The 25111-nt window shown below is 44.5% G+C and overlaps 1 protein-coding gene across 2 annotated transcripts in view; it reads right to left on the bottom strand.

The window, feature by feature from the left end:
• The window catches only part of LOC122564498 (tubulin beta-2A chain), a 28437-nt gene extending 5956 nt beyond the window's left edge, over nucleotides 1-22481 (bottom strand). The window contains exons 1-3 of one of the 2 annotated variants that reach the window (XM_043719470.2): nucleotides 22340-22481; nucleotides 21564-21672; nucleotides 1628-1738 (exon numbers count right to left, since the gene is read on the bottom strand). In XM_043719470.2, the coding sequence (XP_043575405.1) occupies nucleotides 1628-1738; nucleotides 21564-21672; nucleotides 22340-22396 (277 nt within the window). In that variant the 5' untranslated portion in view covers nucleotides 22397-22481. Of the gene's footprint in view, nucleotides 1-1627; nucleotides 1739-19138; nucleotides 19254-21563; nucleotides 21673-22339 lie in introns of those variants that run through there. The other variant, XM_043719471.2, reaches the window with a different exon arrangement.
• Between the last annotated feature and the right edge of the window lie 2630 nt (nucleotides 22482-25111).

The raw sequence follows: 25111 nt of genomic DNA, 5'->3' as shown, positions 1-25111 counted from the left end.
AGGAGAGGGACATTCTTACCCAGTCTGACCAGTGAGTAAGGAGAGGGACATTCTTACCCAGACTGACCAGTGAGTAAGGAGAGGGACACTCTTACCCAGACTGACCAGTGAGTGAGGAGAGGGACATTCTTACCCAGACTGACCAGTGAGTGAGGAGAGGGACATTCTTACCCAGACTGACCAGTGAGTAAGGAGAGGGACATTCTTACCCAGACTGACCAGTGAGTAAGGAGAGGGACACTCTTACCCAGACTGACCAGTGAGTGAGGAGAGGGACATTCTTACCCAGACTGACCAGTGAGTAAGGAGAGGGACATTCTTACCCAGACTGACCAGTGAGTAAGGAGAGGGACATTCTTACCCAGACTGACCAGTGAGTGACGAGAGGGACATTCTTACCCAGACTGACCAGTGAGTAAGGACAAGGACATTCTTACCCAGACTGACCAGTGAGTAAGGAGAGGGACACTCTTACCCAGACTGACCAGTGAGTGAGGAGAGGGACATTCTTACCCAGACTGACCAGTGAGTGAGGAGAGGGACATTCTTACCCAGACTGACCAGTGAGTGAGGAGAGGGACATTCTTACCCAGACTGACCAGTGAGTGAGGAGAGGGACATTCTTACCCAGACTGACCAATGAGTAAGGAGAGGGACATTCTTACCCAGACTGACCAGTGAGTGAGGAGAGGGACATTCTTACCCAGACTGACCAGTGAGTGAGGAGAGGGACATTCTTACCCAGTTTGACCAGTGAGGAGAGGGACATTCTTACCCAGTCTGACCAGTGAGTGAGGAGAGGGACATTCTTACCCAGACTGACCAGTGAGTGACGAGAGGGACATTCTTACCCAGTCTGACCAGTGAGTGAGGAGGGGGACATTCTTACCCAGTCTGACCAGTGAGTGTGGAGAGGCACATTCTTACCCAGACTGACCAGTGAGTGACGAGAGGGACATTCTTACCCAGACTGACCAGTGAGTGACAAGAGGGACATTCTTACCCAGTCTGGATTGGACTGAAAATGGATTTCAATGATGAAGCACACTACACCAGCCGCAGTGAATTGCTCCCTCAATGAAGGCAGCAATACTTTGCAATGAGACTATTTAATTTCATTTTCATTGCATTAACCAGTGTTTTGTCACCACTACCCCAAAGTAAAATGAACAAGGGGGGAAGCACGAGAGTGAGGAGGAGGAGGAGGGAGGAGAAAGAAATGGGGAAGTGGTGGTACAAGGAAGAGATGAAAGAACAATGAAAGCAATTGTTTCAGTCAAACCCTGCAGTGAGAGGCGTATCACCTCAACAGGAGATTCGACGTTTCGGGCACAGGCCCTTCTTCAGGAATCCTGAAGAAGGGCCTGTGCCCGAAACGTCGAATCTCCTGTTCCCTGGATGCTGCCTGACCTGCTGTGCTGTTCCAGCAATAAAGTTTCAACTTTGATCTCCAGCATCTGCAGACCTCACTTTCTCCTCGCGTATCACCTCAAGCATTGTTAAAAGTTTACTTTGTGTCAGTTTTATTTTGTTTTAAGCAATGAAGAACTCTTTGTTAAAATTGCTGTTCAGAATATTTTAGAATATTTGCAGAAATGTTTAGCTACAACTATAAAATAATTCATACCAAATACAAAATTGTCAGGTCGAAAAATCTGACCAAAGGGCCCCGATCTGACAGAGTCCATGGTGCCCGGTTCCAGGTCCACCAGAATGGCACGGGGTACATACTTGCTACCTGTGGGAGGAACAAAGTGACAGAGTTACAGCGTACCAACAGGCCAAGCCACAAACCATCTGTGACAAAAGGATGTCATTGCACTCTATTCAACCTTCCAACAATGGGTAAAAATAATGGGTGAGCAACAGGACAAAATAAATTGCCTCTGTTAAGCAAAGATCAGCGGTTGTTAAGTCTCTTTACAAGCTGTGGGATTCGTTTTCTTAACAAATTTTACTTTCAAAGAGGAGACGTGAAATTGAAGCGTTTCATCCTGTACTCATCAGAGCTGAAACATAAGAAAACCAAATTTTTAGAATAAGCAATTTTTTTTTTTAAAGGGCAGTGCTGTGTGAATCCCTATTTATTTATTTTTTTCTTTTTCTAAATCAAAATGGAGTTGGAACGTCCTGGTTATATTTTTTTTTTTTCTTTTTTTATTTTAACCCCCACACTACCGCCTAAGTACGGTAGTGCTTATTTTATCCCCAGCACCCATGGTGTGTGTGTGCAGGTGTGAGACACAGTGAAAGACACAAAGTGCACCAATCTTTATTCAATTTCCACCACCAGGAAGATAGGAAAACACCCGGGTGGCCAGTGACAAGCACTGCCCTTCACATCAAAGGGCAGTGCTGTGTGATCAAAACAGTGAAGGGGAGGGTAGGGACTAAATCAAAATAGAATTGGAGGGAGAAATGATGCACTCCACTCCCTGCGGCGCCCACCTCTCCCTGAACAACTCCAGGGTGTTGGTCGACACCGCGTGCTCCTTCTCCAAGGACACCCGGGCCCTAACGTAACCGCGGAAGAGGGGCAGACAGTCGGCCTTAATAAGCAATTTGTACACCATGTAAAAAGTATGCTGATTGGTTACTGCTAATTGCTTTGGCTGTAGTTCAATCAACAATTCTCATTTGTATAAATTACTGGTTCCTTCCATTTTCTTGCATGGCAGTACTAATCAGTGCGAGAGAAAATAGCCTCAATTTCATGTTTCCTGTTACCAGTGTTTAATTTTTGCATTACCAAGCAATTATTTCAATAGAGCTCTCTGAAATGCAGTAATCCTGAGATGGACTAATAAAATCTATGGCCCTACTTCCCTGTAACAGGAACAAATAGATCAATAAGAACTGCCAGGAATAAGTCAGAGCTCAGAAAATTCCCTAAAATTGAAAAAGAATTTGCTTAGCTCTCACACAGATACAATTGAGATTTCAATCAGTTCGAACTGCTTTGGGATCAAACCAGTTCATGTGCAGTGTCTTCCAGCTTCACAAAGAAAGGCCAAAGATGAACACATTCATAATAATGAAACCACGACAGAATCTTCCTCTAATTCAACTATTTAGAGAGTTTTTGTCTCTAAATGTGTAGTTCAATGACAGCACAGCACTGATCGAATGACTTCTGAAAACCACAATTTGAATGAATGGGAAATGTGTAATTTTCAGAAAGTAACACTTTTAACTCTTCAGTCATGCCAAAGGGAAATCAATTTAAACAGCTTCCTGTTTTTCTTCAGAGCTCCATGATTGTAATGGTGAGGGGACAGAGCTCTTAGTGCTAACATCAGAGATAATCTAGATCAATCTGCGCATTAAGGGAGGGAAGAATGTTCTGGCTACAGAGGGAGTTCAACAAAGGTTTACCACATTGATTCCTAAGATGGCAGGAATGATGTATGAAGAGACACCAGGTTGATTATGACTAGAGTTCGGAAGAATGAGGTGTGATTTCATAGAAACCTACACACAATGCCAACAGGATCGGACAGGGCAAATGCAGGAAGGATGTTCCTGATGACTGGGAAACAAGGACCAAGGGTCACTGTCTAAGGATACAAGGTGGGCCCCAACTGGAGACGAGGAGACATTTCATCAACTGAGGAAGGTGAGCCTGTGGAATCCTCTGCCACAGAGAGTCTTTGAGGCCAAAACATTGAATGTTTTCAAGAAGGAGTTAGATATAGTTCTTTGGGCAGTGGGGATCACAGGGTACAGGGACAAAACAAGGAACAGGATACGGAGTTAGATGATCAGCCATGAATGGAGGAGCAGGCTGGAAGAGCTGAATGGACTACCCCTGTTCCTATTCCCTTTGATGGAAACCAATGCCTGTCCTGCGATTAGTCATTTGTTTGTAAAATTCTTCTTACACTCGTAAATATTTGAAGGTTGAGAGCTTTAATCAAGGTTCCAAAAGAATGCTGTGGCATTTTAAACTACTTCTGCAACTTATTAAAGTTAAAAGTATTTTACTTAAAAAGAACAAAATTCTCTGAAATACTGATCACCTCTTTAAAGCCAGATGTACAATGTCAAAATATAACAATTACATCCTCACATTATCATATTTCTGAATCTAATGGTTTAATTCCTCCATTTCATTAACAAAATATTCACTGCCTTACATACAAGTTGATTAACTAACTATGTATCGGCATGATGTTTCAGGATGACATCCAGCTTGAAAGTATTCTGTGATGAATATACAGTGTTATAACACAGTGGAGACTTGTCTACAGTGAGCATCTGACAACAACTTACTATAAACCAGGCTCATTCCAATTTGGGCAAGGCCATTTTTCCAAAGCAACTAGTTTGTCAGGGTTGGTACCCATTAGAAAATTAGAGCCCAACAAAGTGTAAGTAGAGCAATTCTAATTGAAAAGCATCCCCAGAAAGACAAATTTCATAATAATTATCAAAACTCATCTTAACAAAATTAATTCCACATTTACTGACAAAATACAATAAAAAGCTACCCCAGCACTGAAGGCACTCATGATTCTGAGGGGAATCATACAACATTGGCAGAGGCACCAAGTTGATAGTCTTGTCAAAAAAATTATGGTATCTACCCTCCTGACTGTCCAGGACGCAGATGGAGAGAAAACCAAGCATAAGGTGCGTCATGAGTCACTCATTTCTGATTAGTTACTTTATGTCTCCATTAGAGCGAAATTTTGCTCCCCCTTTTTTCTACTACTCAGAATGTCCCAGTGACAGACAACGAAAGGAGTGAAAATAAAAATGTTGTTTGACCGAACAAGACCGTGATAAATCTGTACGCATAACAACAGTGTGCATTCACACAGCTATCCAGTTGTGGTGAGCCATTCACAGTAGCATCATCAAACAATGTTTGACAATTAGCCACTAGCTTCAGTTACCCAGGTCACTGGTGAGACCAAATCTGTTGTACGTACACATTGGTCTCCCTACTTAAGTGCATTTGAGTGGTTCAAAGAAGGTCTATTAGGCTAATAGATGGACTTGATGAGTTGTCTTATGAGGAAATGCTGGACTTGCTCAGCTTATATCTGCTGGAGCTTCAAAGAGTTAGAGGTGACTTGTTTGAAACTAACAGGGCAGATGGAAAGGATGTTCCTTCTGCTGGGAGATTCTAGAACTAGGGGTCACTGTTTATCAATAAAGAGTCACCCAATGAAGACAGAAATAAGGAAACCTTTCTCTATCAAAGGGTTGACAATCTTTGGAATTCCATTCCTCAATGAATGATGAAAGCAGGATGTTTAAATATTCTTTAAGGTAGCGGTAGATAGACTCTTGAAAAACAAAGGGGTGAAAGGTTTCTGAGGGAGAAGGAATCTGGAATTGAGGTTAAAATCAGATCAGCTGTGATCTTATGGATTAGTGGTATAGGCCAAAAAGGCCAAATGGTCTTCATTTGCAATTTATTTAGTGTCATACAGCAAGGAAACGGTCCGTGCCAAACACAATCCCAAACTAAACTAGTCCCACCTGCCTGCTCCTGGCCCATATCCCTCAAAACCTTTCCCATTCTATTTGTGAGGTTTCTTGGTAGTAATAGGTCAGGTGACCAACTTGGTTTGAGACATAGATTCCAAAGAGTGTCTTAAAGAAGGAGAAGTTTAGGGAGAGAACATCAGAGTACAGTCTGTTGCTGAAGGCAGGGCCACCAATGATGGAGCACTGGAAATTGAGGATACCAAAGAAGCCAGACTTGGAGAGCGCAGAGATCACGGAGAATTGTAGGGCTGCAGGAAATTACAGAGGTGCGAGGTCATGGAGGGATTTGAAAACAAGGGGGAGAATTTTTTAAAATCTAAATGTTACTGGACCAGGAGCCAATGTAAATCAGCAAGAATAGTGGTGATGGGTAAACAGGATTTAGTGCAAGATGGAATAGAGCTGCAGAGGGCTGGACGTGTTTGAGCTTCTAGATGGTGGCCAGGAAAGCACTGGAACAAAAATGCGAGAAAACAGTGGATGCCAGAAATCAGAAACGAAAGCAGAAATTGCTGGAAAAATGAGCCAGTCTGGCAGCATCTGTGAAAAGAAAAACTTAATGTCTCGGGTGCAGTGACCCTCCTTCAGAATGGTCATTCAAATTTTCCCAATGGTGTGGCACCCAGAGCTATACACAGTACTCCAGCTGAGATCTAACCAGAGTTTTATATAAGTATGCCATAAACCCCCTGCTCTTGTACTCTATGCTCTTATTCATGAAGCCTGCAATGTTATATGCTTTATTAACAGCTCTCTCCACCTATTCTAAGTAGACAAGCAGGAAGCTGGAAGAACACAACAAGCCAGATAGCATCAGGAGGTGGAGAAGTCAACGTTGCGGGTATAACCCTTCTTTAGGACTGGATGTGGGGATAGGGGAGTTGCATATAAAGAGAGAGGGGTGGGTTTGGGTGGGGAGAGGGGCGGAATGGTGAGGCAGTGATAGGTGAACAAACCCCACCTCCATTCCTGAAGGGTCATACCCAAAGCATTGACTTCTCCACCTCCTGATGCTGCTGAAAAATGTGTTGCTGGAAAAGCGCAGCAGGTCAGGCACCATCCAAGGAGCAGGAGAATCGACGTTTCGGGACTTATGCCCGAAACGTCGATTCTCCTGCTCCTTGGATGCTGCCTGACCTGCTGCGCTTTTCCAGCAACACATTTTTCAGCTCTGATCTCCAGCATCTGCAGTCCTCACTTTCTCCACCTCCTGATGCTGCCTGGCTTGCTGTGTTCAACTTTGGATTCCAGCTGGATTCCAGCATCTGCAGTTTTTTTTGTCTCTCTACCTATGCCGTCACCTTTAATGACTTGTACATGTACTTCCATACATTCGTAGATTATTGCAGCATTGAAATAACCTCATCTCCAGCTATCAAAGGGGTTGATGATTCACCAATAAAACCCCTCATTTCAAAGACATGTTGTTTTAACTTTTCTCGCTGGGGGTTAAAAATTACTCCTATAATTCTGTAATTGCTGTATTTTAATGTACATCTTCTCCAATGACAATTGGATTTTAAAGCCCCAAAACAAAGGTGTGATATTTGATGTGTCAACCCACCAAAGCCAGGTTACCCAAAATAAAAACAACTCATTCCTCCACTGCAATAAGTAAAAAGATTAAGCATTCAATAAAAAAATGCCAACCACTCAATCAAACTCACTGAAACGTACGTGGGTAGATAGGTGGCAGATGATGTTCAATGCAAAGAAATGTGGAGGGATACACTTTGGTTCAAACAATATGAAGAAAGACAGAACAACTACAAAAGGTGTGCAGGAACAGAAACCGGAGAATATCTGGGAGTATGTATAAGTCAGGGTTAGAGTGGTGCTGGAAAAGCACAGCAGTTCAGGCAGCATCCGAGGAGCAGTAAATTCGACGTTTCGGGCAAAAGCCCTTCATCAGGAATACAGGCAGAGAGCCTGAAGCGTGGAGAGATAAATGAGAGGAGAGTGGGGAGAAAGTAGCATAGAGTACAATAGGTGAGTGGGGGAGGGGATGAAGGTCGGGGGGAGAGGGTGGAGTGGATAGGTGGAAAAGAAGATAGGCAGGTCGGACAAGTCATGGGGACAGTGCTGAGCTGGAAGTTTGGAACTGGGGTGAGGTGGAGGAAGGGGAAATGAGGAAGCTGTTGAAGTCCACATTGATGCTCTGGGGTTGAAGTGTTCCGAGGCAGAAGGTGAGGCGTTCTTCCTCCAGGCGTCTGGTGGTGAGGGAGCGGCGGTGAAGGAGGCCCAGGACCTCCATGTCCTCAGCAGAGTGGGAGGGGGAGTTGAAATGTTGTGCCACAGGGTGGTGTGGTTGATTGGTGCGGGTGTCCCAGAGATGTTCCCTAAAGCGCTCTGCTAGGAGGCGTCCAGTCTCCCCAATATAGAGAAGACCGCATCGGGAGCAACGGATGCAATAAATGATATTGGTGGATGTGCAGGTAAAACCTTGATGGATGTAGAAGGCCCCTTTGGGGCCTTGGATGGAGGTGAGGGAGGAGGTGTGGGCGCAGGTTTTGCAATTCCTGCGGTGGCAGGGGAAGGTGACAGGATGGGAGGGTGGGTTGTAGGGGGGTGTGGACCTGACCAGGTAGTCACGGAGGGAACGGTCTTTGCGGAAGGCGGAAAGGGGTGGGGAGGGAAATATATCCCTGGTAGTGGGGTCTTTTTGGAGGTGGCGGAAATGTCGATGGATGATTTGATTTATGCGAAGGTTGGTAGGGTGGAAGGTGAGCACCAGGGCGTTCTGTCCTTGTTACGGTTGGAGGGGTGGGATCTGAGGGCAGAGGTGCGGGATGTGGACGAGATGCATTGGAGGGCATCTTTAACCACGTGGGAAGGGAAATTGCGATCTCTAAAGAAGGAGGCCATCTGGTGTGTTCTGTGGTGGAACTGGTGCTCCTGGGAGCAGATACAGTGGAGGCGGAGGAATTGGAAATATGGGATGGCATTTCTACAGGAGGTAGGGTGGGAAGAGGTGTAATCCAGGTAGCTGTGGGAGTCGGTGGTTTGTAAAAAATGTCGGTGTCAAGTCGGTCGTCATTAATGGAGATGGAGAGGTCCAGGAAGGGGAGGGTGGTGTCAGAGATGGTCCAGGTAAATTTAAGATCAGGGTGGAATGTGTTGGTGAAGTTGATGAATTGCTCAACCTCCTCGCGGGAGCATGAGGTGGCGCCAACGCAGTCATCAATGTAGCGGAGGAAGAGATGGGGAGTGGTGCCGGTGTAATTATGGAAGGTGGACTGTTCTACGTAGCCAACAAAGAGACAGGCATAGCTGGGGCCCATACGGGTGCCCATGGCTACCCCTTTGGTCTGGAGGAAGTGGGATGATTTGAAGGAGAAATTGTTAAGGGTGAGGACCAGTTCAGCCAAATGAATGAGAGTGTCGGTGGAAGGGTACGTCGGGAGAGGAAGAAACGGAGGGCTTGGAGGCCCTGGTCATGGTGGATGGAGGTGTAGAGGGATTGGATATTCATGGTGAAGATGAGTCATTGGGGGCCAGGGAAACGGAAGTCTTGGTGGAGGTGGAGTGCGTGAGTGGTGTCTCGAACGTACGTGGGGAGTTCCTGGACTAGGGAGGATAGGATAGTGTCGAGGTAGGTAGAAATGAGTTCAGTGGGGCAGGAGCATGCTGAGACAATGGGTCGGCCAGGGTGGTCAGGCTTGTGGATCTTGGGAAGGAGGTAGAACCAGGCAGTGCGGGGTTCCCAGACTATGAGGTTGGAAGCTGTGGCTGGGAGATCTCCTGAGGTGATGAGGTTCTGTATGGTCTGGGAGATGATGGTTTGGTGATAGGGGGTGGGATAATGGTCGAGGGGGCGGTAGGAAGAGGTGTCCTCAAGTTGGCGTTTGGCTTCAGCGGTGTAGAGGTCAGTGTCCTCGAGTTGGCGTTTGGCTTCAGTAAAGATAGCAGAATAGGTAGAGAGCTGTTAATAAAGGATACAGTACTCCAGGCTTCATGAATAGGACAATGGAGTTTGGGTGGGTGGGGGGGGGGCGGAGGAGGTTTAATGGCAAACTTACATAAAACTCTGGTTAGACCCCAGCTGGAAAAAAATGTGAGGTGCTGCATTTTGAAAAGCCAATTCAGGACAGGACTTTTACACGATAATGGTAAGGCCCTGGGGAGTGTTGCTGAACTAAGAGACCTTGGAGTGCAGGTTCACAGCTCCTTGAAAGTGGAGTCTCAGGCAGACAGGATAGTGAAAAAAAAGTGTTTAGCATACTTGCCTTTATTGGTCAGAGCATTGGGTATAGGAGTTAGGAGATCCACTTTTGGAATACTGCGTGCAATTCTGGTCTCCCTGCTATTCGACAGATGTGAAATTTGAAAGGGTTCAGAAAAGATTTACAAGGTTGTTGCCAGGGTTGGAGGGTTTGAACTACAGGGAGAGGCTGAATCGGCTGGGGCTGTTTTCCCTGGAATGTTGGAGGCTGAGGTTTATAGAGATTTATAAAATCATGAGAGGCATGGATAAGGTAAATAGACAAGGTCTTTTCCCTGGGGTAGGGGAGTCCAGGTTTATGGTGAGAGGGAGACGATTTAAAAGGGACCTAAGGGGCAGCATTTTGACACAGAAGGTGGTGGGTATATGGAATAAAATGCCAGAAAAAGTGATGGAGGCTGGTACAATTACAATATTTAAAAGGATCTGATGGGTATATGAATAAGAAGGGTTTAGAGGGATATAGGCCAAATGCTAGCAAATGGGACTAGATTAATTTAGGATATTTGGTCGGCATGTACAAGTTGGACTGAAGGATCTGTTTCTGTGCTGTACAGCTCTATGACTCTGTGGAGTACTGCACATAGCTCTGGGAGCCACATCATTGGAAGGATGTGAATACATTGGAGAGTGTGGGGTAGGGGTTTACTAGAACGGTTCGAGGAATGGGTCGCCTCAGTTACCATGATCGACTGGAGAAGCCGGCACTGTTTTCCTCAGACAGGAGAAGAAAAAGAGGAAATTTGATGGAAGTTTTCAAAACCATAAGAAGTCTGGACGGAATGGGTAGTAACTGCTCCCATTTGTAAATAGATTGAGAAACAGAGGGCAAACTTTTAAAAATGTTTTGAGGGGCAAAAAATTCTTTTCACACAAGGTGTGGATAGGGTGGGGAGTAGACAGGCTGGAAATGTGGTGGAGGCAGTTTGAATTGATGCACTCGAGAGGACATTGCATGATTGGATGGTAGAACCAATGTACATGGTAAAAGGGAAAAGGTGGCAGACTGGCAATGCTCAGGGGCTGAATGACCTCATTTTGCACTGCAACATTGCTGTGGCTTACTTTCTGTCTGCATGTCATGTTCTCTCTAATTAAGATTTCTGAACCTACTCATACTCAAGGTCACAGCAGGACCTGGCAGACTGCATCAGCTATAAGCAGTTGTCAGTCCATATAAGTTGCATTTTGTGAAGATGGAACTGCCGTGATTAATCAATTAGCCACATCAGGCCTTTTATTAAACTCTTAGCTCCCAGAGCAAAATTCTAAATAAAGACTCAAAGGTGCCTACAGATCATCACACCCAATTCCTAAACATTACAGAATGGTGTGTTGTTTCCCTGGTGCCAGGATCAAGGATGTTTCAGAGAAGGCATGGAATGTTCTCACGGGGGAGAGGGGCCAGCAGGAGGTCATTGTCCACATTGGAACCAATGACATTGGAAGGGAAAAAGTTGAGATTCTGAAGGGAGATTACAGAGTGTTAGGCAGAAATTTAAAAAGGAGGTCCTCAAGGGTAGTAATATCTGGATTACTCCCAGTGCTACAAGATAGTGAGGGCAGGAATAGGAGGATAGAGCAGATGAACGCTTGGCTGAGGAGCTGGTGTGTGGGAGAAGGATTCACATTTTTGGATCACTGGAATCTCTTTTGGGGTAGAAGTGACCTGTACAAGAAGGACAGATTGCACCTAAATTGGAAGGGGACTAATATACTGGCAGGGAAATTTGTTAGAACTGCTTGGGAGGATTTAAACTATTGGGGGGGAAGGGATCCCAGGGAGATAGTGAGGAAAGAGACCGGTCTGAGATGGGTGCAGCTGAGAACAGAAGTGAGTCAAACAGTCAGGACAGGCAGGGAACAAGGTAGGACTAATAAATTAAACTGTATTTATTTCAATGCAGGGAAGGCAGATGAACTCAGGGCATGGTTAGGAACATGGGACTGGGATATCATAGCAATTACGGAAACATGGCTCAGGGATGGGCAGGACTGGCAGCTTAATGTTCCAGGATACAAATGCTACAGAAAGGATAGAAAGGGAGGCAAGAGAGGAGGGGGAGTGGCATTTTTGATAAGGGATAGCAAGACAGCTGTGCTGAGGGAGGATATTCCCAGAAATACATCCAGGGAAGTTATTTGGGTGGAACTGAGAAATAAGAAAGGGATGATCACATTATTGGGATTGTATTATAGACCCCCCCTCCCCCCCAATAGTCAGAGGGAAATTGAGAAACAAACTTGTAAGGCGATCTCAGCTATCTGTAAGAATAATAGGGTAGTTATGGTAGGGGATTTTTACTTTCCAAACGTCGACTGGGACTGCCATAGTGTTAAAGGTTTAGATGGAGAGGAATTTGTTAAGTGTGTACAAGACAAATTTCTGATTCAGTATGTGGATGTACCTACTAGAGAAGGTGCAAAACCTGACCTACTCTTGAGAAATAAGGCAGGGCAGGTGACTGAGGTGGCAGTGGGGGAGCACTTTGGGGCCAGCAACCATAATTCTATTCGTTTTAAAACAGTGATGGAAAAGGATAGACCAGATCTAAAAGTTGAATTTCTAAATTGGAGAAAGGCCAATTTTGACGGTATTAGGCAAGAACTTTGGAAAGCTGATTGGGGGCAGATGTCGTAGATAAAGGGACAGCTGGAAAATGGGAAGCCTTCAGAAATGAGATAACAAGAATCCAGAGAAAGTAAATTCCTGTTAGGGTGAAAGGAAAGGCTGGTAGGTATAGGGAATGCTGGATGAAAAAAGAAATTGAGCGTTTGGTTAAGAAAAAGGAAACATATGTCAGGTATAGACAGGATAGATCGAGTGAATCCTTAAAAGAGTATAAAGAAAGTAGGAGTTTACTTAAGAGGGAAATCAGGAGGGCAAAACGGGGACATGAGATAGCTTTGAGAAGTGTGGTGCTGGAAAAACACAGCAGGCCAGGCAGCATCCGAGGAGCAGGAGAATCGACGTTTCGGGCATAAGTTGTTCTTCAGGAAACTTATGCCCGAAACGTCGATTCTCCTGCTCCTCGGATGCTGCCTGGCCTGCTGTGTTTTTCCAGCACCACACTTCTCAACTCTGGTTTCCAACATCTGCAGTCCTCACTTTCTCCTACATGAGATAGCTTTGGCAAATAGAATTAAGGAGAATCCAAAAGGTTTTTACAAATATATTAAGGACAAAAGGGTAACTAGGAAGAGAATAGACCCCTCAAAGATCAGCAGGTCAGGCAGCATCCAGGGAACAGGAGAATCGACGTTTCTTCAGAGCTTATGCCCGAAACGTCGATTCTCCTGTTCCCTGGATGCTGCCTGACCTGCTGCGCTTTTCCAGCAACACATTTGCAGCTCTGATCTCCAGCATCTGCAGACCTCACTTTCTCCCCTCAAAGATCAGCAAAAAAAAATGGGGGAAATACTAAATGAATATTTTGCATCAGTATTTACTGTGGAAAAGGATATGGAAGATATAGACTGTAGGGAAATAGATGGTGACATCTTGCAAAATGTCCAGATTACAGAGGAGGAAGTGCTGGATGCCTTGAAACGGTTAGAGGTGGATAAATCCCCAGGACCTGATCAGGTGTACCCGAGAACTCTGTGGGAAGCTAGAGAAGTGATTGCTGGGCCACTTGCTGAGATATTTGTATCATCGATAGTCACAGGTGAGGTCCCAGAAGACTGTAAGTTGGCAAACGTGGTACTACTGTTTAAGAAGGGCGGTAAAGACAAGCCAGGGAAGTATAGACCGGTGAGCCTGACCTCAGTGGTGGGCAAGTTGTTGGTGGGAATCCTGAGGGACAGGATGTACATGTATTTGGGAAGGCAAGGACTGATTAGGGATAGTCAACATGGCTGTGTGCGTGGGAAATCATGTCTCACAAACTTGATTGAGTTTTTTGAAGAAGTAACAAAGAAGATTGATGAGGGCAGAGCAGTAGATGTGATCTATATGGACTTCAGTAAGGTGTTCCGACAAGGTTCCCTATGGGAGACTGATTAGCAAGGTTAGATCTCATGGAATACAGGGAGAACTAGCCATTTGGATACAGAACTGGCTCAAAGGTAGAAGACAGAGGGTGGTGGTGGAGGGTTGTTTTTCAAACTGGAGGCCTGTGACCAGTGGAGTGCCACAAGGATCAGTGCTGGGCCCTCTACTTTTTGTCATTTACATAAATGATTTGGATGCGAGCATAAGAGGTACAGTTAGTAAGTTTGCAGATGACACCAAAATTGGAGGTGTAGTGGACAGCGAAGAGGGTTACCTCAGATTACAACAGGATCTGGACCAGATGGACCAATGGGCTGAGGAGTGGCAGAGGGAGTTTAATTCAGATAAATGTGAGGTGCTGCATTTTGGGAAAGCAAATCTTAGCAGGACTTATACACTTAATAGTACGGTCCTAGGGAGTGTTGTTGAACAAAGAGACCTTGGAGAGCAAGTTCATAGCTCCTTGAAAGTGGTGGAGTCGCAGGTAGATAGGATAGTGAAGAAGGCGTTTGGTATGCTTTCCTTTATTGGTCAGAGTATCGAGTACAGGAGTTGGGAGGTCATGTTGCGGCTGTACAGGACATTCATTAGGCCACTGTTGGAATATTGCATGCAATTCTGGTCTCCTTCCTATCGGAAAGATGTTGTGAAACTTGAAAGGGTTCAGAAAAGATTTACAAGGATGTTGCCAGGTTTGGAGGATCTGAGCTACAGGGAAAGGCCAAACAGGCTGGGGCTGTTTTCCCTGGAGTGTCAGAGGCTGAGGGGTGACCTTATAGAGGTTTACAAAATTATGAGGGGCATGGATAGGATAAATAGACAAAGGCTTTTCCCTGGGATCACTGAGTCCAGAACTAGAGGCATAGGTTTAGGATGAGAGGGGAAAGATATCAAAAAGAGACCTAAGGGGCAACTTTTTCACACAGAGGGTGGTACGTGTATGGAATGAGCTGCCAGAGGATGTGGTGGAGGCTGGTACAATTGCAACATTTAAAAGGCATTTGGATGGGTATATGAGTAGGAAGGGTTTGGAGGGATATGGGCCGGGTGCTAGTAGGTGGGACTAGATTGGTTTGGGATATCTGGTCGGCATGGACGGGTTTGACCGAAGGGTCTGTTTCCATGCTGTACATCTCTATGACTCTATGAAATCAGCCTCAAACTTTCAAATCTTGCCCATTATCCTTTATTCCTACTCTGGCTGTATAGAAAAAGATCATGTTCAGTGATGAGTTGACTAATACTCCAATATTATAAGTGCAATGTATACAAGGGATTCTGGGGTTGATGTGGAACCACTTGCTAAACACCCCACCTGAATTCCCTTTGGATCAAAGCCAACAAAATGGAGGACTGGACGTAGCTGAACTTATGACTTGCTAATCAGATGTTTGTATAGTGGGATATTGAGCATGACCTTCCCAGAAAAGGGATGTTAAGAGTTAAGATGCTGTATCCAGTCAGGGGCAGTGGGTTGACTGAGGATGTGGCTGAATGACCAAGTTGAGGGACACACCCACTGGAATGCTGTTGAGGTGGATGCAGGAGGAGAGGGCAGGCACATGTCAGAGGTGCTGCATGGCTGACTGGCACAAATCACTTATGGCAACAAACTATGGCAGCGTTTCACCCACTGACATCCTCAGCATTGCCAATCTTCTCCTTCAAAATGATTGCTACGCTTGAATGTCATGGTGCCCTGAGCTTGCTTGCTCGCTCGCTCTCTCCCTCCCACCCTCCTCCAGACAAACATTGAGGGTCGTGCGTTGCAACAGGAACTCGCTAATGACCACCACAATTATCCAAACTGGCTGCCTAGATCCAACAGGTGGATTGCTGCTGCATTCTGAATCCACCTCCAATACAAAAAAGTACGGAGACAGAGGGACACATTAGTGAGGTGGCCTGAGAGGAATTTTAGCAATTTTGCTGATCCTCCATGTCAGAAACGAGACCTTTAATATATAGCATCTTTTGGACTAAATGTGGAATTCTTATAGAACTTGTGAGCATAGCATTAGGCTGCCGCAGGAGGGAAATGGTTTTCTTTCTCTCTCTGGACAAACAGATATGTCAAGGTTTCCTGATTGAGGTTTTCATGTTGTCATTCCTAACTTGATAAAAGGCTACAAGACACTGTCCTACCAGTACAAAAGTCTGGTAAAGGCCAATACTTGGCTTGCAATGCAAGTTAAGCTAAAAGTTCAATGTCATCCCAAAGTGATGTGGGGGAGCGGGTTGAGGTGATGGAGGAACACGCTGACATTTTGAGTATCCGTCTTATACTCATTGGTTGGTAGGGTGCCCACACATGATTGGCACAGGGTAAACATTGGAATAAAGCATACCATGGGGTGTTCAGAGGCAGGGGTTAGTCCTTGTTAGGCAGGGGAGGATGGAGAAAGGAAGAATTTCTTAACACTTCATTGCTGGGCTTAACTATTTATGTAAGCAATACAAGCTGCTCAGCAGAACATTACTAGGTGCAGAGATTAAAACACACTGCACCATCCATCTGTACATCCTCAGGAGTCAGTAAACCAGTTCTCACCTGTCATGAGTTATATGCTTTTCCTTTTTTGTTTTGTTAATTAATTCTATCTAAACTGTTGCTTAAATAACCTAATAACCTATGTGCAGTTACTTAGGAATATCTTACTTCATCTGGAATTCCCAACCCTTTAAATACACCATCCCATCTCTAAACACACCTCAACGATACTTGGAAAACCATCCCCCCGCCCCACCCATCAACTTAAAATTCAGCTCTCACATCCTCAAGTATTTTCACCACAGTTTCTCACCAGTAGATTGAAGTTATTGCTAGTTCACTGGACAATTCACCTCAACAATTCCATTCAAAACACCAGTATCCTTACCTTGTCACAGCAAGTATTAGAATCCACCCACACTGCCATCTCTCACCATGGCTCATGATAGTCATTAATATTCATGTCCACAATTAAAACCAGATTACAAAGCAAAAAGAGTGTGTATGTTCCTGGATGAAAATGAGCAGCGTTCAGAATGAAATCAGGTTCATCCTTAACTGTTGTCAGTCTCACAAAGCTAAGGAGGGCATGGTATTTTTGTAAGACCTCAGCATAAATTAAGATCTGTTTTAGTTATTTTTCCAAAATCAGGTGCCAGAATGGGTGACAACACAAAGGAGAAGCCTCTGCTGAAACCTCTCTTCATGGACAAGCCTTCTTAAACTTTCAGTCCAGCCCACTTTGCTCATGGCTTATTTGACCTAATATAAATTTGCAGCTTATGTAATAGCTTTTTTTTTTAAAAAACACCATAACTTGTGACATCTAAGTTGACCTAGTATATAAAACGACCCAGTTTTTTTCAACTTTTAAAGTCATGTTTTGCATAGAAGTCAAACCTCCCCCACTCCAATAATGCTAAATGCACATTAGTAATCAGCCTCAATTTTTCACCCCACAAATGCATGCTTTACTTACAGGTTCCTTATAACTGGGCACAACTGTTTATGCAGTTATAAAAAAAGGCTGTGTTTTGAAATGCGATGCTCATGACGCTTTCAAATAGTGAGCACCTACACCCACACACATGGTTAATTTTTATACTGGGCTTATCAATCAATGCCCCACAGTTGTTTCTGTAGGAGGATGGGGGTGCAGTGCATTTTCCAAGACTTCAAAAATTGACTTATGAGCTGAAATATATGGTGTTTGCATGGTAGAACTGAGCAGCTCAGGACTTTACATTTTGAGGTTTAGAGAATAAGGACCCAAAAGTTATGCTGCAGTTGTACAAAACCCTGATTAGTGCCCACGTGGAGTACTGTGTGTAGATCTGGGCACCACACCTTAGGAAGGATACAATGGCCTGGGAGGGAGTGCAACGTAGGTTTACAAGAATGGTACCTACGTAGGTTTACAAGAATTGGTGGTTAAGTTATGAGAAAATTTCATACAAATTTCAGAAAACTGGCTTAATTGGTATGAAATTTCATACAAATTAAGCCAGTTTTCTCTAGAATTAGCAAGTTAGTGGGTGATCTGTTTGAAGTCACAGAGATATACAGACAGAAACAGACCCTTTGGTCCAACTTGTCCATGCTGACCAGATATCCTAACTTAACCTAGTCCCACATGCCAGCATTTGGCCCATATCTCTCTAAACACTTCCTATTCATATACCCATCCAGATACCTTTTAAATGACCTAACTGTACTGAGAATGTGTATCAAATATGAGCAGGTAGGGGAAGAGTTAAGTTCTGAGTTTTGTGGAACAAGAGGTTAGGCTGAGCATGACTCAGATCAGATAAGACAGGAAATGACAGGTTGGATAAAGATAACCTATTTCCACTGGTTGGGCACTTCTACACACAAAATCATACAGCATGGAAACAGACCCTTTGTCCATCCATAATCCCAAACTAAACCAGCCCCACCTGCCTGTACCTGGCCCATATCCCTCCAAAATAAGATTAATTATCTTATCCAAATGTCTTTTAAATGTTGTAAGTGTACCTGCACCCACCACTTTCTCTGGAAGTGCATTACACACACAAACCAGTCTCTGTGTAAGAAAGTTGCCTCTTGTGTCTATCTTCTCTCACCTTAAATGAGCAACGTAGGTTTTCAAGAATTGGTGGTTCAGTTATGAGAAAATTTCATACAAATTTCATACAAATTAAGCCAGTTTTCTCTAGAATTAGCAAGTTAGTGGGTGATCTGTTTGAAGTCACAGAGTCACAGAGATATACAGACAGAAACAGCTTACTAGTTTTGGATTCCCATTTGGAACTCTCTTTCACAAGTGGCAGAGGGTGCAGCATCAGATGTTAATTTTGAATCTGAGATAGATATATATTTTGTTGAGCAAAGAGATGGGCTAAAGGCAGGTTTGTGGAGTTAGGCCACAGATCAGCTATGATCTCATTGAATGGCGGAACACTGAATGGCCCACTCCTGTTCCCACAGCAAGTTATCACCGGTGTGTTACCAAGACAACACAGCACGGGTAATTAAAAAAACAGAAAAGGCTGGAGAACTCAGTAGGTCTGACAGCATCTATGGAGAGAGGAACTGAGTTGATGTTCTGAGTCCAAGATGATTCTTCTTCAGAAGCAGACTGGTATTGGACTGAAACATTAATTCTGTTTTTCTCGCCACTGATGCTGTGAAATTTGCTGAGTTTCTCCATCATTCTCCACCTTTTATTTCAGATATTCAGCATCTGCATATTCTGCTTTTACATTAATACAGCGTGGGTTCTAGATGGAGGTAAATACTTACACAGTGAAAAGATTTCCCCAATGTCTCATAGACTTGAATAAAATTGTAGTAAAGGTAATAGCATCATTATTACAGAACAGTGAAATCAAATAATATTGAAATAACATTTATAATATCCGGAGAATACTGGAATTATCATCTCATTTACCGGGTACAGGCAGTCCCGGAACATTTTACTTCGCTTTTCCCCCGCAAACCATCAGCATTACTTCATTGGTTGTACAGCGCTTTCGGATGTTCTGATGGCGTGAAAGCGCTGTATAGACGCAAGTCTTTCTTTCTTTTTCTTTGCAAAAAGAAAATGCAGAGGTTTTCTGCATAAAAATATTGTTAGCATTCTACAATAATGGTGCAGCGGTTATTCAATATACAGGCAGTTCATTTCATTGTTGAGAAAAAGCATTTTTAGGCAGTTACATCAAACAGGCTAGTTCCAAAAGATAATAGATGTTCATCTCTCCCTCTTCTCTTTCCAATAATGTGCATGTGCCAGTCAGAAAACCTTTGCTTTGGGTGATTTATTTTCCTTTTTTTTAAAATTGCAGCTTCTTTTCTTAAGTCTCACTGCATGATATGAAATCAAGTCATCATTCCTTTCCCCCACCCAATGATTGGTTGCTTACACAGGTCAGAGAGAACATGCTCCCATTGTCTGTAGTGCCCAGGAAAGGGAAATGTTCCTTCAGAATGTCAAGACCCACTACCAAGGTTCATACATTAATGGTGGGTCAAGTTGGAGGTTGCCACTTGAAGTCCAATGTGTCAACAAGAAATGTTTTTGAAAAACTATTAACAAATGTGAAACTAGTTTGGGAGAAGATTTGTAGCTCGGGTGCTCGTTGTTGTGGTTCTGTTCGCCGAGCTGGGAATTTGTGTTGCAGACGTTTTGTCCCCTGTCTAGGTGACATCCTCAGTGCTTGGGAGCCTCCTGTGAAGCGCTTCTGTGATGTTTCCTCCGGCATTTATAGTGATTTGTACCTGCCACTTCCGGTTGTCAGTTCCAGCTGTCCGCTGCAGTGGCCGGTATATTGGGTCCAGGTCGATGTGCTTATTGATAGAATCTGTGGATGAGTGCCATGCCTCTAGGAATTCCCTGGCTGTTCTCTGTTTGGCTTGTCCTATAATAGTAGTGTTGTCCCAGTCAAACTCATGTTGCTTGTCATCTGAATGTGTGGCTACTAAGGATAGCTGGTCATGTCGTTTCGTGGCTAGTTGGTGTTCATGGATGCGGACCGTTAGCTGTCTTCCTGTTTGTCCTATGTAGTGTTTTGTGCAGTCCTTGCATGGGATTTTGTACACTACATTGGTTTTGCTCATGCTGGGTATCGGGTCCTTCGTCATTTTGCTCATGCTGGGTATCGGGACAGAGAACAGCCAGGGAATTCCGAGAGGCATGGCACTCATCCACAGATTCAATCAATAAGCATATCGACCTAGACCCAATATACCGGCCACTACAGCGGACAGCTGGAACTGACAACCGGAAGCGGCAGGTACAAATCACTATAAATGCCGGAGGAAACATCACAGAAGTGCTTCACAGGAGGCTCCCAAGCACTGAGGATGTCACCTAGACAGGGGATAAAACGTCTGCAACACAAATTCCCAGCTCGGCGAACAGAACCACAACAAAAAATGTGAAACTAGCTCCAAGTATGTGACACGGTGGAGCTGCGCAGGTCTACAATGTTGAATGTGGCTCTGCAGCAAGATCTTGGGAGCATTCTACAGTATAGATGGATTAACTGATATGATTTGTTACACATGAAAATACTGATGGTGCACCCACATTTTCATGTCTAAGGTGTAACACCATGACCAGATATGTTTGCACAAGGTGATGTGCAGATACATTGGCAGTCAAGGTCACGATCAGATGATGTGGATGTTACTGCACTTCCTGGATTTCCAATTTTGAAATTTATTTTGTACTTTTTTACTGCAGTGGGTTCTCTAGCATTTTCTGTGCAGAGGATACATTCTCATGGCCTGCTGCACCTGCTCAAAACAACACAGCCACTCACCCCACCCCCTCCCAAAAAAGGCTGTAAACCTCATTAGTATAAAACTAGAACATCTCCACCAGATAACAGATGGGCAGAAATCTGACAATCCCACTGGGATACCTTAGCTCCATTTCAGTTTAAGTTTGAAAAATCTGTTCTTTAAATCAATCACTGCTCCCAGTAACCACTGTGCTGAAAGCTTAGCAATAATAAGCAGTGTGCCTTTATGGGGCAAATCCTCATGATTTTGGGAGGGGGCTTGACACCCAATGAGATGATTGTCACAATGAAAATCACAGATGCAGGGCTTTAAGCCTTAAGCGCGCTGAGAGAGGCACAGACGCCCACACTTTGCAGAAAACACACGATGGGGGGGAAATGCATTGATTTGTCGGGCACCGAACTCAAGAGGAGGTTGTGAATAATGAATGGGAGCTGGAGGGGAGGCTCAGAGCCGGACAGAAAGGAGTCTAACCGCCATCCCTCCCTTCCCCCACAACCAAAACAACACTGATTGAAAATGAAAAGGGCAAGAGGTGGCAGATACAGGGCTGCTGTTTTAGGTACCTGCCGCTTCATTGTAGTAGACATTTATTCTCTCCAGTTGCAAGCCGCCATCTCCCTGGTAGGTGCCAGTGGGGTCGATGCCATGTTCGTCGCTAATCACCTCCCAAAACTTGAAAGACAAAAAGCAATGGTTAGTGCTGGGGGTGGTGTTGGGGGGGCGGGGGGGTTGAGGCCAGGAACGGACAGCCACAGCATCAAAGCAGCGTTAGCACATGGACTGCATGGAGCCACTGAGCAAACTCTCTCTCTCTGCTGTGCTCTTCCAGCGCCACTAATCCAAAATCAAAACCTCAGGCAGCTATTCTGCATTTCCCCCACCTCCCTCTCAAGGCAGGAACAATCTTCCTTACAATTCAAATCACAAGGAAGGTCTGTCTCCATTGCACACGCCCCATGCTACGAATATAGGAGGTTCCCTTTTCAACAAATTTGGAATTTTTGCAATTGCCAGGAGCGGGTCTGTGCAATAACATTACTGCAGCGACTGGCAGTTCGCAAGGAAACACTTTGCATTTCCCCCATTAAGCCAGCGTTCATTTGTAATAAAGGGATCGGATCTTCTTTTTCTCCCTGCCACTGCCCAAGACTATATTAAATTTCACAATACGATTAACCTTATTTATTTCCTATCGGAAGACAGTTTTGCCATCTCAGCAGTCATTTCCATCAGACTCCCCAGCATTTATACTGCAGTGGTATACAATTGATAAACGGATCTAAATATATGCTTTTTAAAAAATAAATCTAGATTGGTCTTTCTTGATTGAAGTGACTACCTTGGCCCCGATCTGGTTTCCACATTGTCCAGCCTGAATGTGCACAATCTCACGCATTTTGACACTGCCTCGTGTTCAGCCGCTTCCAGACCTTCCCTCGACCCCGTTCTCCTGTCAGCAACAAAGAGGCTACAATTCCTTACCCTCCCCAAAATCCCCAGGAAAGCGGGATTGGAGGAACCAGGGCTGAAGGCGGAGTCTCACCTCGCCATGTGACAGGGCACTGCCACAAACCTCATGCTAACGCGGAGCCCCCTCGCCAAACCAACCAGAGCACCCAGATTCTTCACTCCAGTCGCCAGCTCTGCCAGCAGTTGTGATGTTACAGAATGAGAACACAGAACCAGGCCATTCAGCCCACCGTGTCTGTGCCAGCTCTTTCAAATCTTCCTCTCCATCTTAAGCAAACTCCCTCAGATTTAAGGAAGTCTTACTTTCTCTGTGGTTCAGTGGGTTCTGAGATGGCTGATAAATTTAATGCTTGATCTGCAGACTCACCCAAGTATGGGGCTTGAAGAGTCAAAGAGTCATAGAGATGTACAGCACGGAAACAGACTTTCAATCCAACTCATCCATGTCGACCAGATATCTTAACCTAATCTAGTCGCTTTTGCCAGCATTTGGCCCATATCCCTCTAAACCCTTCCTATTCATATACCCATTCGGATGCCTTTTAAATGTTGTAATTGTACCAGTCTCCACCACTTCCTTTGGCAGCTCATTCCATACATGCATCACCCTCTACAAGAAAATGTTGCCCCTTGGGTCCATTTTAAATCTTTCCCCTCTCACTTTAAACCTACGCCCTCTAATTTTAGACTCCCCTACCTGGGGAAAAGATGTTGACTATTTATCCTATCCATAATCCTATCCTATCTATAAGGTCACCCCTCAGCCTCCGATGCTCCAGGGAAAATAGCCCCAGCCTATTCAGCCTCTCCATCTAACTCAAACCCTCCAACCCTGGCAACATCCTTGTAAATCTTTTCTGCTCCCTCTCAAGTTTAACAACATCTTTCCTAAAGCAGAGAGACCAGAATTGAATGCAGTATTCCAAAAGTGGCCTAACCAATATCCTGTACAGCTGCAATATGACATCCCAACTTCTTTACTCAATGCACTGACCAATAAAGGCAAGCATTCCAAACAACTTCATTACCATCCTGTCCACCTGGGACTCCACCTTCAAGGAACTTTGAACTTGCACACCCCGGTCTCTTTGTTTGGCAACACTCCAAAGGATTCTATCATTAAGTGTGTAAGTCCTGCCCTGATGTGCCTTACCAAAATGCAACACCTCACAGTTATTAATGTTTCATAGCGCTTGACAAGATCAGAAATTATTGTCCATCCCTAATTCCCCTGGAACCGAGTGGGTTGCTACGCCATTGCAGAGGACAGTTAAGACTCAACCACATTGTAGTGAATCTAGGCCAGACCAGGCAAGGACAGCAGATTTCGTTTTCTGAAGGACACTAGTGAACGAGATGGATTTTTACAATGATTAATGATAATGTTACTAAGACTAGCTTTATGTTCCATTTTAATTGAATTCAAATTCCATCAGCGGTGTTTTGGAAGTTTGTTCACTTGTGCCCATTACCTCAGCTGTCTTCCTTAGCCTTCTAAAATAGTTTGCTATTGAATCCTACTTCCCCATGCTTTCTTTTGGCAATATATCTTTCTGCTATTGCATGTACTTCTGCCTATTTAAAGTAATTATTATACACCTCTGGAGCAGGTGGGACTTGAACCTAGGCTTCCCAGTCTAGGGGTAGGGACATTACCACTGCACCACAGAAGATATGCTTCCACCATCTTTTTAGATACAGTCAGTTCTGCTATAACGCAGTAGTTCTGTTCCTGTGCAATCCTGTGTTATACGAAAATCGCATAATAGCAGCACCATCAAAACTAATGGGGCCGGAATCCCGTTATAACCAATATAGGGGAACCTCAATTATCTGAAGGACATGGGTGAGGAGTATTTCGGTCAATTAACGGAATTCTAGATAAGCGAATGTCGGATAACATAATTTAGCTAAGCATCAGGACCTTGCAATCTTGCCGGATAATCCAATATTCAGATAATTGAATGCCAGATAATTGAGTTTCCTCTGTATATGCTTTAAACGTTCACACTTTAGAAGCAGCGCCCCCTGTTCTTCAATAGTGTTATAGTGAATTCATGTTAATTAAGCATGTGTTACAATAGACAATAGACAATAGGTGCAGGAGTAGGCCATTCTGCCCTTCGAGCCTGCACCCCCATTCAATATGATCATGGCTGAACATCCTTAATCAATATCCTGTTCCTGCCTTATCTCCATAACCCTTGGTTCCACTATCCTTGAGAGCTCTATCCAACTCTTTCTTAAATGAATCCAGAGACTGAGCCTCCACTGCCCTCTGGGGCAGAGCATTCCACACAGCCACCACTCTCTGGGTGAAGAAGTTTCTCCTCATCTCTGTCCTAAATGGTCTACCCCGTATTTTTAAGTTGTGTCCTCTGGTTCGGTACAAACCCATTAGCGGAAACATGTTTCCTGCCTCCAGAGTGTCCAATCTTTTAATAGTCTTATATGTCTCAATCAGATCCCCTCTCAGTCTTCTAAACTCAAGGGTATACAAGCCCAGTCGCTCCAGTCTTTCAGCGTAAGGTAGTCCCCCCATTCCAGGAATTGACCTCGTGAACCTACGCTGCACTCCCTCAATAGCCAGAATGTCTTTCCTCAAATTTGGAGACCAGAACTGCACACAGTACTCCAGGTG

Source organism: Chiloscyllium plagiosum, unplaced genomic scaffold (genome assembly GCF_037043375.1).
Source record: "Chiloscyllium plagiosum isolate Xiang-an unplaced genomic scaffold, Cpla_swu_hap1 HiC_scaffold_34, whole genome shotgun sequence".
Lineage (NCBI taxonomy): Eukaryota > Metazoa > Chordata > Chondrichthyes > Orectolobiformes > Hemiscylliidae > Chiloscyllium > Chiloscyllium plagiosum.
This window is presented reverse-complemented; position numbering and strand designations above follow the sequence as displayed.